The sequence below is a fragment of the Oncorhynchus nerka genome, linkage group LG6 (genome assembly GCF_034236695.1).
Source record: "Oncorhynchus nerka isolate Pitt River linkage group LG6, Oner_Uvic_2.0, whole genome shotgun sequence".
NCBI lineage: Eukaryota > Metazoa > Chordata > Actinopteri > Salmoniformes > Salmonidae > Oncorhynchus > Oncorhynchus nerka.
This window is the reverse complement of record NC_088401.1, coordinates 21,597,027-21,613,978: the sequence shown is the minus strand read 5'-3', so window position 1 is coordinate 21,613,978 and position 16,952 is coordinate 21,597,027. Positions and strand designations below refer to the sequence as shown.

General features: G+C 41.1%; 1 protein-coding gene across 2 annotated transcripts in view; it reads right to left on the bottom strand.

Annotated features, from left to right (window-relative positions):
- LOC115130171 (histone-lysine N-methyltransferase 2C-like) overlaps positions 1 to 16,952 on the bottom strand; it is a 132,210-nt gene that overhangs the window by 84,145 nt on the left and 31,113 nt on the right. For both annotated transcript variants that reach the window (XM_029661016.2, XM_029661021.2), the window contains 2 exons: positions 7,058 to 7,222; positions 314 to 423 (listed from right to left, as the gene is read on the bottom strand). In XM_029661016.2, coding sequence (XP_029516876.2) covers positions 314 to 423; positions 7,058 to 7,222 — 275 coding nt within the window. The remainder of the gene's footprint in view (positions 1 to 313; positions 424 to 7,057; positions 7,223 to 16,952) is intronic.

Genomic DNA, 16,952 nt, shown 5'->3' with positions numbered 1-16,952 from the left:
TGTGCAAGTTCCGCCACTTAAAAAGATGAGGCCTGTAATTTTCATCATAGGTACACTTCAACTATGACAGACAAAATAAGAAAAAAAATCCAGAAAATCACATTGTAGGACTTTTAATGAATTTATTTGCAAATTATGGTGGAAAATAAGTATTTGATCACCTACAAACAAGCAAGATTTCTGGCTCTCACAGACCTGTAACTTCTTCAAGTTCTTCAAGTGCCCCACTGTAGCTATACACCTATTGTAAGGTATTGGCCTCATAATCATACACATAGCATTCACCGTGTGTGAGCTAGGTCTGGAGTCTTACCCTGTGAAGGCAGAGCGTGCGTTCGACACATGGTGCAGTCAAAGCCATCATCCGCTGCATTCTCCACCTCCTCATCTGTGACCAGGCCCTGGCAGCAGGCATGGATCCACCTGACATGGGAAGGAGAAGATGATTAGATAGTTACATATGCACTTTAAACGTGCAATTTAATGTCTATGTACACTACCGGTCAAATGTTTGGACACACCTACTCATTCAAGGATTATTTATTTGTACTATTTCTACATTGTAGAATAATAGTGAAGACATCAAAACCACGAAATAACACATCATCATGTAGTATCCAAAAATGTATATTTGAGATTCTTCAAATAGCCACCCTTTTCCTTGAGAGCTGTGCACACTCTTGGCATTCTCTCAACCAACTTGTCACCTAGAATGTATTTAAATTAACAGGTGTGCCTTCTTAATTTGTGGAATATCTTTCCTTAACTTCTCTAGGGTAGGGGGCAGCATTTGGAATTTTGGATGAAAAGCATGCCCAAATTAAACAGCTTTCTACTCAGGCCCAGAAGATAGGATATGCATATAATTAGTAGATTTGGATAGAAAACACTAAAGTTTCCAAAACTGTTCAAATAATGTCTGTGAGTATAACAGAACTGATTTGGCAGGCAAACATCTGAGAAAAATCGATTCAGGAAGTAGGATTTTGTGTGTGTAGTTTTCTATTCGATGCCATTACAGTATCCATTGACTGAGGACTCAAATTGCAGTTCCTATGCCTTCCACTAGATGTCAACAGTCTTTAGAAATTGTTTCAGGCTTATATTCTGAAAAAGAGTGAGTAAGAGCAGTCTGAACGAGTGGACCCTGCCGTGTCACAGAGCTTTGTCATGCGTGCGACCAGAGAGAGTGCCTTTCTTGTTTACCTTTTATATTGACAATGTTATTGTCTGGTTGAAATATTATAGATTATTTAGGCTAAAAACAACCTGAGGATTGAATATAAACATCGTTTGAAATGTTTCTACGAACTTTATGGATACAATTTAGATTTTTTTTGTCTGCCTGTTGTGACTGCGTTTGAGCCTGTGGATTACTGAAGAAAATGCGAACAAAACTGAGTTTTTCGGATATAAAGAGAGACTTTATCGAACAAATTAATGTCTGAGTGCCACCATATGAAGATCATCAAAGGTAAGGGATTCATTTTATCTCCATTTCTGACTTGTGTAACTCTTCTACTTGGCTGGTTACTGTTTGTAATGATTTGTCTGCTGGGCTATGTTCTCAAATAATCGTACAGTATGCTTTTGCCGTAAAGCATTTTTTAAAATCTGACACCGTGGTTGGATTCACAAGAAGTTAATCTTTAAACCAATGAAAAATAGTTGTATCTTTTCTGAATTTTTATAATGAGTATTTCTGTATTTGAATTTGGCGCTCTGCAATCTCACTGGATGTTGGCCAGGTTGGACGCTAGCATCCCACATACCCTAGAGAGGTTAATGCGTTTGAGCCAATCAGTTGTTTTGTGACAGGGTAGAGGGGTATACATGAGACAGCCATATTTGGTAAAAGACTAAGTCCATATTATGTCAAGAACAGCTCAAATAAGGAAAGAGAAATGAAAGTCCATCATTACTTTAACTTCTTGGATATAGGGGGCGCTATTTTAATTTTTGGATGAAAAACGTTCCCGTTTTAAACAAGGTATTTTGTCATGAAAAGATGCTCGACTATGCATATAATTGACAGCTTTGGAAAGAAAACACTCTGACGTTTCCAAAACTGCAAAGATATTGTCTGTGAGTGCCACAGAACTGATGTTACAGAAAAAAAAACAGATAAAAATCCAATCAGGAAGTGCCGCATTTTTTGAAACCGCCTCATGCCAATGACTCCTTATATGGCTGTGAATGGGCCACGAATGAGCTTAGGCTTTCTGTCGCTTCCCCAAGGTGTCGACAGCATTGTGACGTATTTGTAGGCATCTCATTGGAAGATTGACCATAAGAGACTACATCTACCAGGTGGTCGCTTGGTGTCCTCCGTCGCAATTATTGCATAATCTCCAGCTGCAGTATTTTTCCGTTTGCTTCTGATGAGAAGCCAACTGCCACCACTGATAGATTATCGAATAGATATGTGAAAAACACCTTGAGGATTGATTCTAAACAACGTTTGCCATGTTTCTGTCGATATTATGGAGCTAATTTGGAAAAAAGTTTGGCGTTGTAAGTGACTGCATTTTCCGGTCTTTTTCTTAGCCAAACGTGATGAACAAAACAGAGCTATTTCGTCTACACAAATAATATTTTGGGAAAAAATGAACATTTGCTATCTAACTAAGAGTCTCGTCATTGAAAACATCCGAAGTTCTTCAAAGGTAAATTATTTTATTTGAATGCTTTTCTTGTTTTTGTGAAAATGTTGCCTGCTGAATGCTAGGCTTAATGCTATGCTAGGCTATCAATACTCTTACACAATTGCTTGTGTAGCTTTGGTTGAAAAGCATATTTTGAAAACCTGAGATGACAGTGTTGTTAACAAAAGGCTAAGCTTGTGTTTGAATATATTTATTTCATTTCATTTGCGATTTTCATGAATAGGAAATGTTGCGTTATGGTAATGAGCTTGAGGCTATGATTACGCTCCCGGATACGGGATTGCTCGTCGCTAGAGGTTAAGACATGAAGGTCAGTCAATACAGAACATTTCAAGAACTTTGAAAGCTTCTTCAAGTGCAGTAGCAAAAACCATCAAGCGCTATGTTAAACTGGCTCTCATGAGGACCTGTGAGGGTCTTTGGCATCATTAAATTGAAGACTTATTTTATCAAATCAATTCTCTGTAATTATTATTATGTGATTAAACCAATCATGTAAATGTAATTAACTAGGAAGTCGGGGCACCAAGGAAAATCTTCAGATTACAAAGTTATAATTTTCCTAATATAACTTTTCAGATATTTTAATATCTGATCAATTAGTCTTCTAATTAATGAATTACTCTTTAGTCGCATTCCAAACATCATAAATTGTTGGTTATCTGCACGAACCCAGCCTTTACTATGAATCATCAATACACCAATTGTCTTAATCATTTATTTACTAACTAAATAATCACAGAAATGTATAAACAAACCAACAGTAAATATGATTACAAGGAAATGATAGGGTGGCTCCCTAGTTGCTAAACCGATATGATGGCTTGGTAGACAAAGGGAAGTGGGTGTGGACTGAGAAGGGCGGGAAAGACCAAAGTCACTACACAGGATAATTTATATTGATTGAAATGCTAATCCTTTGCACATGAACGCTCAGGCATTTCGGGAATGATTGCAATCAATATATATTTACGCTCAGTGTGTCGTCGTGATCTCTTTCGGAATCGTCCGTCTTTCTGCTGGAATGTTCATCTGATCGTCTCTCTGCTTCCATGAAGTCTCTCGAGGTTAGAATGGATACCTCAGAGCACTATTCAGAAATGTTCCTACAGAATAGATATTTCAGCGGTTGTCGGCCCTCGCATCTCAGGTCGACAATTTCCAGCTGCAGACTAGTAAGTAGTACCAAAGATTTGCTCTTATTCTGTCGGTATCGATAGTCTCAGAGTTTAACCATTTCCACCTGTGTAGCCATTGCTCACACGTGGTTTGGTTAGGAATTCAACAACCATTAAAACATTAGCATATACTGAGGTTTTTGTGGTCTCTACTCAAACCTTTGCCCCCTCTGTGGTCTGAAGTGGGTTTTTTCAGGGGGGGGGGGGGTTATTCGTAACAGTAGAAATGGGCTCTCCCATGAGCCAGATTATGTCTGTGCTCACGGGGGCGGGCCAATGACTTAGTGAAACTTTGAAGGGAATACAATTCTCTCACATTAACTGTTCAACATCACCTTACATAATTTCACAAATAGTTTCATCTTTACTCATTCATTTTCTACAATAATTAGACGCAAACCTCAAAATGGAGGCTCCTGTATAAACAGAGTTATGGTAATGTGGCTATATTGTCTTTCATGAGGTCACGACATGAAACAAAAACGACCAGGTCGTAGCTGGTTTACACATTCTCCATAACATGGATCTTGTTCAGTTCTCAAGTTCTGTGATGTAGAATAAGTTTCTTTGTTCTACTGTGAAACTCTTTCTGCATGGTCATGGGAAGAGAGTCTCCTCCAGGAATTTACAAACTGAGATAACATAACCTGGGTGTAGGAGGGAGAGAGAGGGGGGGATGGTACTCGCTTTACCCAAAGAGGGCCACGTCATGACAACCTGCTGCAGAGGATAAGTTCATTAGAGTTACCACCCTCAGAAATTGCAGCCCAAATAAATGCTTCAGGGTTCAAGTGACAGACACATCTCAACATCAACTGTTCAGAGGAGACTGCATGAATCAGGCCTTCATGGTCGAATTGCTGCAAAGAAACCACTTCTAAAGGACACGAATAAGAAGAAGACTTGCTTGGGCCAAGAAACACGAGCAATGGATATTAGACCGGTGGAAATTGGTCCTTTGGTCTAGAGTCTAAATTGAAGATATTTGGATCCAACCTCCGTGTCTTTGTGAGACGCGGTGTGGGTGAACGGATGATCTATGCATGTGTATTCCACATCGTAAAGCGTGGAGGAAGAGGTGCTATGGTGTGGGAGTGCTTTGCTGGTGACACTGTCAGTGATTTATTTAGAATTCAAGGCACTCTTAACCAGCATGGCTATCACAGCATTCTACAGCGATACGCCATCCCATCTGGTTTGGGCTTAGTGGGACTATCATTTGTTTTTCAACAGGACAATGACCCAACACACCTCCAGGGTGTGTAAGGGCTATTTGACTAAGAAGGAGAGTGATGGAGTGCTGCATCAGATGACCTGGCATCCACAATCCCCCAACCTCAACCAAATTGAGATGGTTTGGGATGAGTCAGACCGCAGAGGGAAGTTAAAGCAGCCAACAAGTGCTCAGCATGTGGGAACTCCTTCAATACTGTTGGAAAAGCAATCCAGGTGAAGCTGGTTGAGAGAATGCCAAGAGTGTGCAAAGCTGTCATCAAGGCAAAGGGTGACTACTTTGAAGAATCTCAAATATAAAATATATTTTGATTTGTTTAACACTTTTTTCATTACTACATGATTCCATGTGTTAGTTTTGATGTCTTCACTACTTTTTTACAATGTAGAAATAGTCAAAATAAAGAAAAACCCTTGAACGAGTGAGTAGGTGTTTTGACCGGTGGTGTATACAGTGGGGCAAAAAAGTATTTAGTCAACCACCAATTGTGCAAGTTATCCCACTTAAAAATATGAGAGAGGCCTGTAATTTTCATCATAGGTACACTTCAACTATGACAGACAAAATCAGGGGGAAAAAATCCAGAAAATCACATTGTAGGATTTTTAATGAATTTATTTGCAAATGATGGTGGAAAATAAGTATTTGGTCTCCTACAAACAAGCAAGATTTCTGGCTCTCACAGACCTGTAACTTCTTCTTTAAGAGGCTCCTCTGTCCTCCACTCGTTACCTGTATTAATGGCACCTGTTTGAACTTGTTATCAGTATAAAAGACACCTGTCCACAACCTCAAACAGTGACACTCCAAACTCCACTATGGCCAAGACCAAAGAGCTGTCAAAGGACACCAGAAACAAAATTGTAGACCTGCACCAGGCTGGGAAGACTGAATCTGCAATAGGTAAGCAGCTTGGTTTGAAGAAATCAACTGTGGGAGCAATTATTAGGAAACAGAAGACATACAAGACCACTGATAATCTCCCTCGATCTGGGGCTCCACGCAAGATCTCACCCCGTGGGTTCAAAATGATCACAAGAACGGTGAGAAAAAAATCCCAGAACCATGCGGAGGGACCTAGTGAATGACCTGCAGAGAGCTGGGACCAAAGTAACAAAGCCTACCATTAGTAACACACTACGCCGCCAGGGACACAAATCCTGCAGTGCCAGACGTGTCCCACTGCTTAAGCCAGTACATGTACAGGCCCGTCTGAAGTTTGCTAGAGAGTCTCCAGATCTCAACCCCATAGAAAATCTTTGGAGAGAGTTGAAAGTCCGTGTTGCCCAGCAACAGCCCCAAAACGTCACTGCTCTAGAGGAGATCTGCATGGAGGAATGGGCCAAAATACCAGCAACAAACAGTGTGTGAAAACCTTGTGAAGACATACAGAAAACGTTTGAGCTCTGTCATTGCCAACAAAGGGTATATAACAAAGTATTGAGATAAAATTTAGTTATTGACCAAATACCTATTTTCCACCATAATTTGCAAATAAATTCATTAAAATCCTACAATGTGATTTTCTGGAGAAAAAAAATTCTCATTTTATCTGTCATAGTTGAAGTGTACCTATGATGAAAATTACAGGCCTCTCTCATCTTTTTAAGTGGGAGAACTTGCACAATTGGTAGCTGACTAAAGACTTTTTTGCCCCACTGTATGTCATGCAATTTGAACATATACAAGTGTAAATACAGAGAGAGACAGGTGCACATAGACACATAAACAAGCACTTAGCTACGCACTCAAACAGACTCCGATATGCATTAACCCGTTTGCTACAGCAACGATATGTTCTGTCCCATCAAGCCTTACGATGAGTAAATGACACCGTAGTAGATCTTTGGACTGTTTCCTTTGTCAAACTGGACGCTGGCTGCCAACATGCCATATCTACACAGTGTTGCCAGGTCCCAGTGTCACCCAATCATTCTCAGGTGGTGCATGGCCTGGCAGAGAGAGAGAATGCTGCTCACCTGTCACACTGGCGGCACTGCACGATGAGCTCGTCCTCACGGTAGCTGCGCATGCACATTGGGCATGATGCCAGGCTGGCACAGGGGCCGCACTGGGTGTAGTTGTTCTGCCAGTCACACCTCATGCCGGGGGAGGTGGCACCGCACTGGGTACAGGAGACACACCTATGGCAGGTGAGAGAGAGGGTGGCATGAGTGGGCAATGCTAAGCAGGGGTGAAACACAATCGCAATCGCAGCGACTCCAGTTTATCTAGCATACCTCCCAACACAGAGAGAGTCCAAAGATAATGCACTTGTATCACACACATACAGTGCCTTTACAAAGTATTCACACCCCTTGACTTATTACACATTTTGTTGTGACAGCCTGAATTCAAAATGGATTGAATCAATGTTTTTCCTCACCCATCTACATATAGTACAATACCCAATAATGACAGCGTGAAGGCATGTTTATAGAAATGTTTGCAAATGTATTGAAAATGAAATACCTCATTAACATAAGTATTCACACCCGAGTCAATCATTTGTAGAAGCACCTTTGGCGGCGATTACAGATTTGAGTCGTCTTGGGTATGTTTGTATCAGCTTTGCACATTTGGATTGGGGGATTTTGTCCCATTCTTCTTTGCAGATTTTCTCATCTGTTGTTAAGTTCGATGGGGAGTGGCGGTGAATAACAATCTTCATGTCTTACCACAGATTTTCAAAAGGGACTTGGGCATTTTTGTTCTGATGCCATTTCAGCGTTGCTTTGGCTGTATGCTTGGGGTCATTGTCCTGTTGAAACTAGAGGTCGACCGATTATGACTTTTCAACGCAAATACCGATTATTGGAGGACCCAAAAAAGCCGATACCGATTAATCGGCCGATTTTTATATATACATTTGTAATAATGACAATTACAGCAATACTGAATGAACACTTATATTTTAACTTAATAATACCTCAGTAAAATCAATTTAGTCTCAAAAAAATAATGAAACGTTCAATTTGGTTTAAATAATTCAAAAACAAAGTGTTGGGGAAGAAAGTAAAAGTGCAATATTTTCCATGTATAAAAAGCTAACGTTTAAGTTCCTTGCTCAGAACATGAGAACATATGAAAGCTGGTGGTTCCTTTTAACATCTTCAATATTCCCAGGTAATAAGTTTTAGGTTGTAGTTATTATAGGAATTATAGGACTATTTCTCTCTATACCATTTGTATTTCATATACCTTTGACTATTGGATGTTCTTATAGGCACTATAGCATTGCCAGCCTTATCTCGGGAGTTGATAGGCTTGAAGTCATAAACAGCGCAATACTTGAAGCTCAGCGAAGAGCTGCTGGCAAATGCAGGAAAGTGCTGTTTGAATGAATGCTTACGAGCCTGCTGCTGCCTACCACTGCTCAGTCAGACTGCTCTATCAAATCATAGACTTAATTATAATATAATAACACACAGAAATGCGAGCCTTAGGTCATTAATATGGTCAAATTCGGAAACTATCATTTTGAAAAAAAAAAGTTTATTCTTTCAGTGAAATACAGAACCGTTACGTATTTTTCAAACGGGTGGCATCCCTAAATCTAAATATTGCTGTTACATTGCAAAACCTTCAATGTTATGTCATAATTATGTACAATTCTGGCAAATTAATTACGGTATTTGTTAGAAAGAAATGGTCTTCACACAGTTCGCAACGAGCCAGGCAGCCCAAACTTCTGCATATACCCTGACTCTGCTTGCACAGAACGCAAGAGAAGTGACACAATTTCCCTAGTTAAAAGAAATTAATGTTAGCAGTATTAACAATATTAACTAAATATCAAGGCTTAAAAAATATACTTATGTATTGAATTTAAGAAAGGCATTGATGTTTATGGTTAGGTACATTGGTGCAACGACAGTGCTTTTTTCGCAAAAGCGCTTGTTAAATCATCACCCGTTTGGTGAAGTAGGCTATGATTCGATGATATATTAACAGGCACCTCATCGATTATATGCAACGCAGGACAAGCTAAATAAACTAGTAAGATCATCAACCATGTGTTTTTAACTAGTGATTGTTCAAATGGATTGTTTTTATAAAATGTTTAATGCTAGCTAGCAACTTACCTTGGCTCCTTGCTGCACTCGCGCAACAGGTAGTCAGCCTGACACGCAGTCTACTCGTAGAGTGCAATGTAATTGGCCACAATCGGAGTCCAAAAATGCCGATAGTTATGAAAACTTGAAATTGGCCCTAATTAAATCGGCCATTCCGATCAATTGGTCGAACTCTAGTTGAAATATAAGTCTACGGTCATTTGCACTCTGAAGCAAGTTCTCATTAAGAATCTGCATGTATTTGGCTCCATTCATTGTTCCCTCTATCCTTACCAGTCTCCCAGTCCCTGCTGCTGAAAAGCATCCCCATATCTTGATTCTGCAACCACCATGCTTCCCGGTAGGAATGGTGTTAGACAGGTGATGAGCTGTGCTTGGTTTTCTCCAGACATGGCGTTTTGAATTCAGTCCAAAGAGTTACATTTTGGTCTCAAACCAGAGAATATTTTTCCTTATTCTTTTGGTTTTTCTGCTAATTCCAGGAATGCTGTCATGTGCCAATTTCTCAGGAGTGGCTTCCATCTGGCCACTCTCCAATAAAGCCCAGATAGGTGAAGTTCTGTAGACTAACTCAGCCAAGGAATTCTGCAGTTCTGTCAGAGTGGTGATTGAGTTCTTGGTCACCTCTCCCTGAACAAGGTCCTTATTGCCCGGTTTCTCAGTTTGGTCGTACGGCCAGCTCTAGACAGAGTCTGGGTAGTTCCATATTTTTTCAATTTCCCAATGATGGAGACCACTGTGTTCTTGGAATGTTTCAACACTCTATAAATTCTTGAAAACCCTTCCCCAGAGCATTTGGTAAGTATTCAGACTTTTTCCACATTTTGTTATGTTACAGCCTTATTCTAAAATGGATAAAATAAAGAATTCTCATTCGACACACAATAACCCATGACATAGTGACAAACAGGTTTTTAGAAATGTTTGCAAATGTTAATTACATAAGTATTCAGACCCTTTGCTATGAGACTCGAAATTGAGCTCAGGTGCATCCTGTTTCCCTGGATCACACTTGGTTTCTACAACTTGATTGGAGTTGACCTGTGGTAAATTCAACTGATTGGACATGATATTGAAAGGCACAAACCAGTCTATATAAGGTCTACAACATTGTTGGTCCCCAAGAACACAGTGGCCTCCATCATTCCTAAATGGAAGAAGTGTGGAACCACAAACTCTTCCTAGAGCAAATTGAGCCATTGGGGAAGAAGGGCCAAGAACCCGATGGTCATTCTGACAGAGCTCCAGAGTACCTCTGGAGATGAGAGGACCTTCCAGAAGCATAACCATCTCTGCAGCACTCCACCAATCAGGCCTTTATGGTAGAGTGGCCAGACGGAAGCCACTCCTCAGTAAAAGGCACATGACAGCCCGTATGGAGCTTACCTAAATGACTCTCAGACCTTGAGAAACAAGATTCTCTGGTCTGATAAAACCAAGATTTAACTTATTGGCCTGAATGCCAAGCGTCACGTCTGGAGGAAACCTGGCACCATACTTACGGTGAAGCATGGTGGTGGCAGCATCATCCTGTGGTTATGTAATTTAGCGGCAGGGACTGGGAGACTAGTCAGGATTGAGGGAAAGATGAACGGAGCAAAGTACAGAGAGATCTTTGATTAAATCCTGCTCCAAAGCACTCAGGACCTCAGACTGGGGCGGAGATTCAACTTCCAACATGACAACGACCCTAAGCACACAGCCAAGACAACGCAGGAGTGGCTTCGGGACAAGTCTCAATGTCCCTGAACCAATCGAACATCTCTGGAGAGACCCCCATACAAACTAGACAGAGCTTGAGAAGATCTGCAGAGAAGAATGGGAGAAACTCCCCAAATACAGGTGTGCCAAGCTTGTAGTGCCATACCCAAGAAGACTCAAAGCTGTAATCGCTGCCAAAGGTGCTTCAAAGTAAAGTGTCTGAATACTTATTATTATATTTCAGTTTTTTTATAAGTTTGCAAAACATTTTTAAACAGTTTTTACTTTGTCATTCTGGGGTATTGTATGTAGATTGATGAGGGGAAAAAACTACTTAATCCATTTTAGAATAAGGCTGTAATGTAACAAAATGTGGAAAAAATACTTTCTGAATGCACCGTGTATGCCTCATCACAATTCTAGCTCGAAGACAGTTCCTTGGACTTCATGATATAGTTTATCCTCTGACATACACTGTCAATTGTGGGACCTTATATAGACAGGTGAATTTCGTTCTAAATCATGTCCAAACAATTAAATTGGCCACAGGTCAAATTGTAGTGGCATCTCAAGGATGAATTGCATGTACCTGAGCTCAATTTGGAGTGCCATAAAAGGATGTCAATATATATTTCTGTCTTTAATTTTCAATAAATGTGCAAACATTTCTAAAAACATGTTTTCACTTTGTCATTATGAGGAATTGTGTTTAGATGGGTGAGAAAATAATCAATTTAGAATTCAGGCTGTAACAAAATGAGGAATAAGCCAATACTTTCTGAAGGCAGTGTAAATACTGTGTAAATACAGTGTAAATAGAGTGTAAATACAGTTCATCCAAGCAAACCTGAGGGTAAACAGACACACAAACCTACTATAAACCAAAATAACCCACTACAGTTACGCTATCTGATATATACCACACACGTGTGTGTGTGTGTGTGTGTGTGTGTGTGTGTGTGTGTGTGTGTGTGTGTGTGTGTGTTTGGATCATCCACCTTGAAAAGAGCTGCCCTAAAAATAAATATATGTCACTGGCGGGGCTCCAAGGAAAGTCCTGAATGAATGAGTCTCGCTGCAGTGTCAACAGAGTGTTGTTTGACTGGGGATTAGGGACTGATGTTACGCCTAATATGGGGGAAATCCCTCCCTATCAGGGCTGAAAACAGCTGCTACAGATCAAGAATATGTGACAGAGAGAGGGGGAAAGAGAGAGAAAACAATGTTGATGTTCAGTGGTGGGAGTGTAGATAGTTGGCAAGAATATATGAGAGTGAGACGCAGAGAGAGAGCGAGACGCAGAGAGAGATACAAAGTGACTAAACTCTGATGCCCAAACACTGGGCATGCCTTGGATTTGTTGTCAGTGGACAGACTAGGGTCCCCAGCCACATCACAATCCACACGGGCACAAATGACCTGAGGACCCAGCAGGAAAGGGTGGCCACAGCGCAAGGGAGTGATTGAAAAAGCTTCTTCCACTTTCCCCAATGCACAAGTGGTCATCTCTACCCTGCTACCACGAAAATACTTACACCCTGCCACCACACAGCGGGTGAATGAAAGCATTTTGCAAGACTGTGCCTCAAAACCTAAATGTCTACCTGGCCCACCACCCCACCCTCAACTTGAACAGCCTTTACAACCAGGTCCACCTCTACAAGGCACCAATCCCAACTTTTGCCAGGACCCTGAAGGAAGTCACCCTCAACCGTAGCCCCAGAACCTCACACAGGAGCAACAGACACCCTCCCAGGACTGCAAGATCCCCCCTGAAGGACATGCATCGAGAGAACACACAAAGAGGACCTACACCCAGAACACAGCATCACCAGCCACACCCCAACCAGATAAGACCACCCCAAGCAAACCCTGGCCACACCCTATAAAGGCCAACGCTTATCAGACCTGTGTCCTTTCTGCCCACCCCATGCCCCCCGCCACTGCGGAACGGACCTCAACATGACAGCAGGACATATGCCCAGGCCGTGAGCAGCGCAACAGGCCCAAGCCCACTATTTACACCTGCCGAAGCACCATCCAGCGACCTAAGATGTACATAACTGATGCTCTGCTCACACCTACTGTGATGGTCCAGGCCTAAACTACACAAAAACACCACTAGACACTATGGAACACAAAGCTTTTACAATCTCATCCTGGAATATACAAGGTCTGAGGTCATCTGCCTTTGGCCTAAAGAGCATGAACACAGACTTCATCAAATAAATTGGAAATACAGACATTGTCAACCTAAAATAAACATGGTATAAAGGAGACTTGCCCTCTAGTTTACAGAGAGCTGGTAGTCTCATCCACCAAACTACCAGGTATGAAACAGGGAAAAGACATAGTTGGTATGCTAATTTGGTAAAGAGCAGACCTAACCCACTATTAATTAGTCAATACAGGAACATTTTACATCTGGCTAGAAATTAATAAGAAAAATAAATCAGAGAAAAATGTCCTCACGGGTGCTGCCTATATCCCCCCTAATAGAATCCACATACTTTAACGATGACAAGGTCTCCATCTTCGAGGAGGAGATCAACAATTTCCAGGCCCAGGGACATGTACGAGTCTGTTGCGACCTAAATGCTAGAACTGGACAAGAACCTGACACCCTCAGCACACAGGGGGACAAACACCGTTGAAGTCAGAAGTTTACATACACTCGTTTTTCAACCACTCTACAAATTTCTTATTAACAAACTACAGTTTTGGCAAGTCGGTTAGGACATCTACTTTGTGTATGACACAAGTAATTATTCCAACAAATGTTTACAGAAAGATTATTTCACTTATAATTCACTGTATCACAATTCCAGTGGGTCAGAAGTTTACATACACGAAGTTGACTGTACCTTCAAACAGCTTGGAAAATTCCAGAAAATTATGTAATGGCTTTAGAAGCTTCTGATAAGCTAATTGACATCATTTGAATCAATTGGAGGTGTACCTGCGGATGTATTTCAAGGCCTACCTTCAAACTCAGTGCCTTCTTGCGTGACATCATGGGAAAATCAAAAGAAATCAGCCAAGACCTCAGATTTTTTTATATCTCCATAAGTCTGGTTCATCCTTGGGAGCAATTTCCGAAAGCCTATGCAAGTATAAACACCATAGGACAAGGGCGCCTTCATACCGCTCAGGAAGGAGACACATTGTCTCCTAGAGATGAACGTACTCTGGTGCGTAAAGTGCAAATCAATCACAGAACAACAGCAAAGGACCTTGTGAAGATGCTGGAGGAAACAGGTAAAAAGTATCTATATCCACAGTAAAACGAGTCCTATATTGACATAATCTGAAAGGCCGCTCAGCAAGAAAGTAGCCACTGCTCCAAAACCGCCATAAAAAAGCCAGACTTCGGTTTGCAACTGCAAATGGAGACAAAGATCACACTTTTTTGAGAAATGTCCACTGGTCTGATGAAACAAAAATATAACTGTTTGGCAATAATGACCATCGTTGTGTTTGGAGGAAAAGTGTGTGTGGGGGGGGGGGGGCTTCCAAGCTGAAGAACACCATCCCAACAGTGAAGCACAGGGGTGGCAGCATCATGTTGTGGGGCTGCTTTGCTGAAGGAGGGACTGGTGAACTTCACAAAATAAATGGCATCATGAGGTAGGAAAATATGTGGATATATTGAAGCAACATCTCAAGACATCAGTCAGGAAGTTAAAGCTTGGTCGCAAATGGGTTTTCCAAATGGACAATGACCCCAAGCATACTTCCAAAGTTGTGGCAAAATGGCTTAAGGACAACAAAGTCAAGGTATTGGAGTGGCCATCACAAAGCCCTGACCTCAATTCTATAGAACATTTGTGGGCAAAACTGAAAAGGCGTGTGCGAGCAAGGAGGCCTAGAAACCTTGACTCAGTTACATCACCTCTGTCAAGAAGAATGGGCCAAAATTCACCCAACTTATTGTGAGAGATTTGTGGAAGACTACCTGAAACGTTTGACCCAAGTTAAACAATTTAAAGGCAATGCTACCAAATACTAATTGAGTGTAACTTCTGACCATTTAGGAATGCGATGAAAGAAATAAAAGCTGAAATAAATCATGCTCTCAACTATTATTCTGACATTTCACATTCTAAAAAATAAAGTATTGATCCTAACTGACCTAAGACATGGAATTTTTACTAGGATTAAATGTCAAGGATTGGAAAAACTGAGTTTAAATGTAGTTGGCTAAGGTGTATGTAAACTTCCGACTTGAAATGTACCTGGAGGTGACAGCAATCCCTCCCCCATATGCCTCCATAGACAACATAACCAACAAAAACGCGTCGCAACTCTGTTTGACGCTGGATATGTACATAGTCAATGGCAGGCTTCGACGGGACTCCTATAGTAGGTAGACCTACAGCTCATCTCTTGGCAGTAGTACTGTATACTACTTTATCACTGATCTCAACCCAGAGTCTCTCAAAGCGTTCACAGTCAGCCCACTGACACCCCTATCAGATCACAGCAAAATAACACTCTACTTGAACAGAGCTATGCTCAATCACGAGGAATTATAGCCAAAGGAACTGAATCATATTAAGACATGCTATAGATGGAAGGAAAGTAGTGTTAAAAACTTGCCAAAAAACTATTAGGCAACAACAAAGTCAATCCCTTTTAGACAACTTCCTGGACAAAATATTTCACTGTAATAATGAATGTGTAAACTTGTCAGTAGACAACCTAAACAGTATATTTGACCTCCCAGCTTCCCTATCAAATCTAAACATTTCTAGCAGACAACCTAAAAACAATGAAAAATGGTTTGATGAAGAATGCAAAAACCTAAGAAAGAAATTGAGAAACCGATACAACAACCAAAAACAGAGACCCAGAAAACTTGAGCATACGCCTTCACTACGGTGATTCACTAAAACAATACAGAAATACACTACGGAAAAAGAAGACAGCACGTTAGAAATTAGCTGAATATAATTGAAGAATCCATATAATCTAACCACTTCCGAGAAAATTGGAAAACACTAAACAAAAAAACAACACGAAGCGTTATCTATCCAAAATGGCAATGGATAAACCACTTCTCTAATCTTTTTGCTCTATAACAAAGAACAAAACACCAAAAACACATACAGTGGGGAGAACAAGTGTTTGATACACTGCCGATTTTGCAGGTTTTCCTTCTTACAAAGCATGTGGAGGTCTGTAATTTTTATCATAGGTACACTTCAACTGTGAGAGATGGAATCTAAAACAAAAATCCAGAAAATCACATTGTATGATTTTTAAGTACTTAATTTGCATTTTATTGCATGACATAAGTATTTGATACATCAGAAAAGCAGAACTTAATATTTGGTACAGAAACCTTTGTTTGCAATTACAGAGATCATACGTTTCCTGTAGTTCTTGACCAGGTTTGCACACACTGCAGCAGGGATTTTGGCCCACTCCTCCATACAGACCTTCTCCAGATCCTTCAGGTTTTCAGCTCCCTCCAAAGATTTTCTATTGGGTTCAGGTCTGGAGACTGGCAAGGCCACTCCAGGACCTTGAGATGCTTCTTACAGAGCCACTCCTTAGTTGCCCTGGCTGTGTGTTTCGGGTCATTGTCACGCTGGAAGTCCCAGCCACGACCCATCTTCAATGCTCTTACTGAGGGAAGGAGGTTGTTGGCCAAGATCTCGCGATACATGGCCCCATCCATCCTCCCCTCAATACGGTGCAGTCGTCCTGTCCCCTTTGCAGAAAAGCATCCCCAAAGAATGATGTTTCCACCTCCATGCTTCACGGTTGGGATGGTGTTCTTGGGGTTGTACTCATCCTTCTTCTTCGTCCAAATACGACAAGTGGAGTTTAGACCAAAAAGCTCTATTTTTGTCTCATCAGACCACATGACCTTCTCCCATTCCTCCTCTGGATCATCCAGATGGTCATTGGCAAACTTCAGAGGGGCCTGGACATGCGCTGGCTTGATCAGGGGGACCTTGCGTGCACTGCAGGATTTTAATCCATGACGGCGTAGTGTGTTACTAATGGTTTTCTTTGAGACTGTGGTCCTAGCTCTCTTTAGGTCATTGACCAGGTCCTGCCGTGTAGTTCTGGGCTGATCCCTCACCTT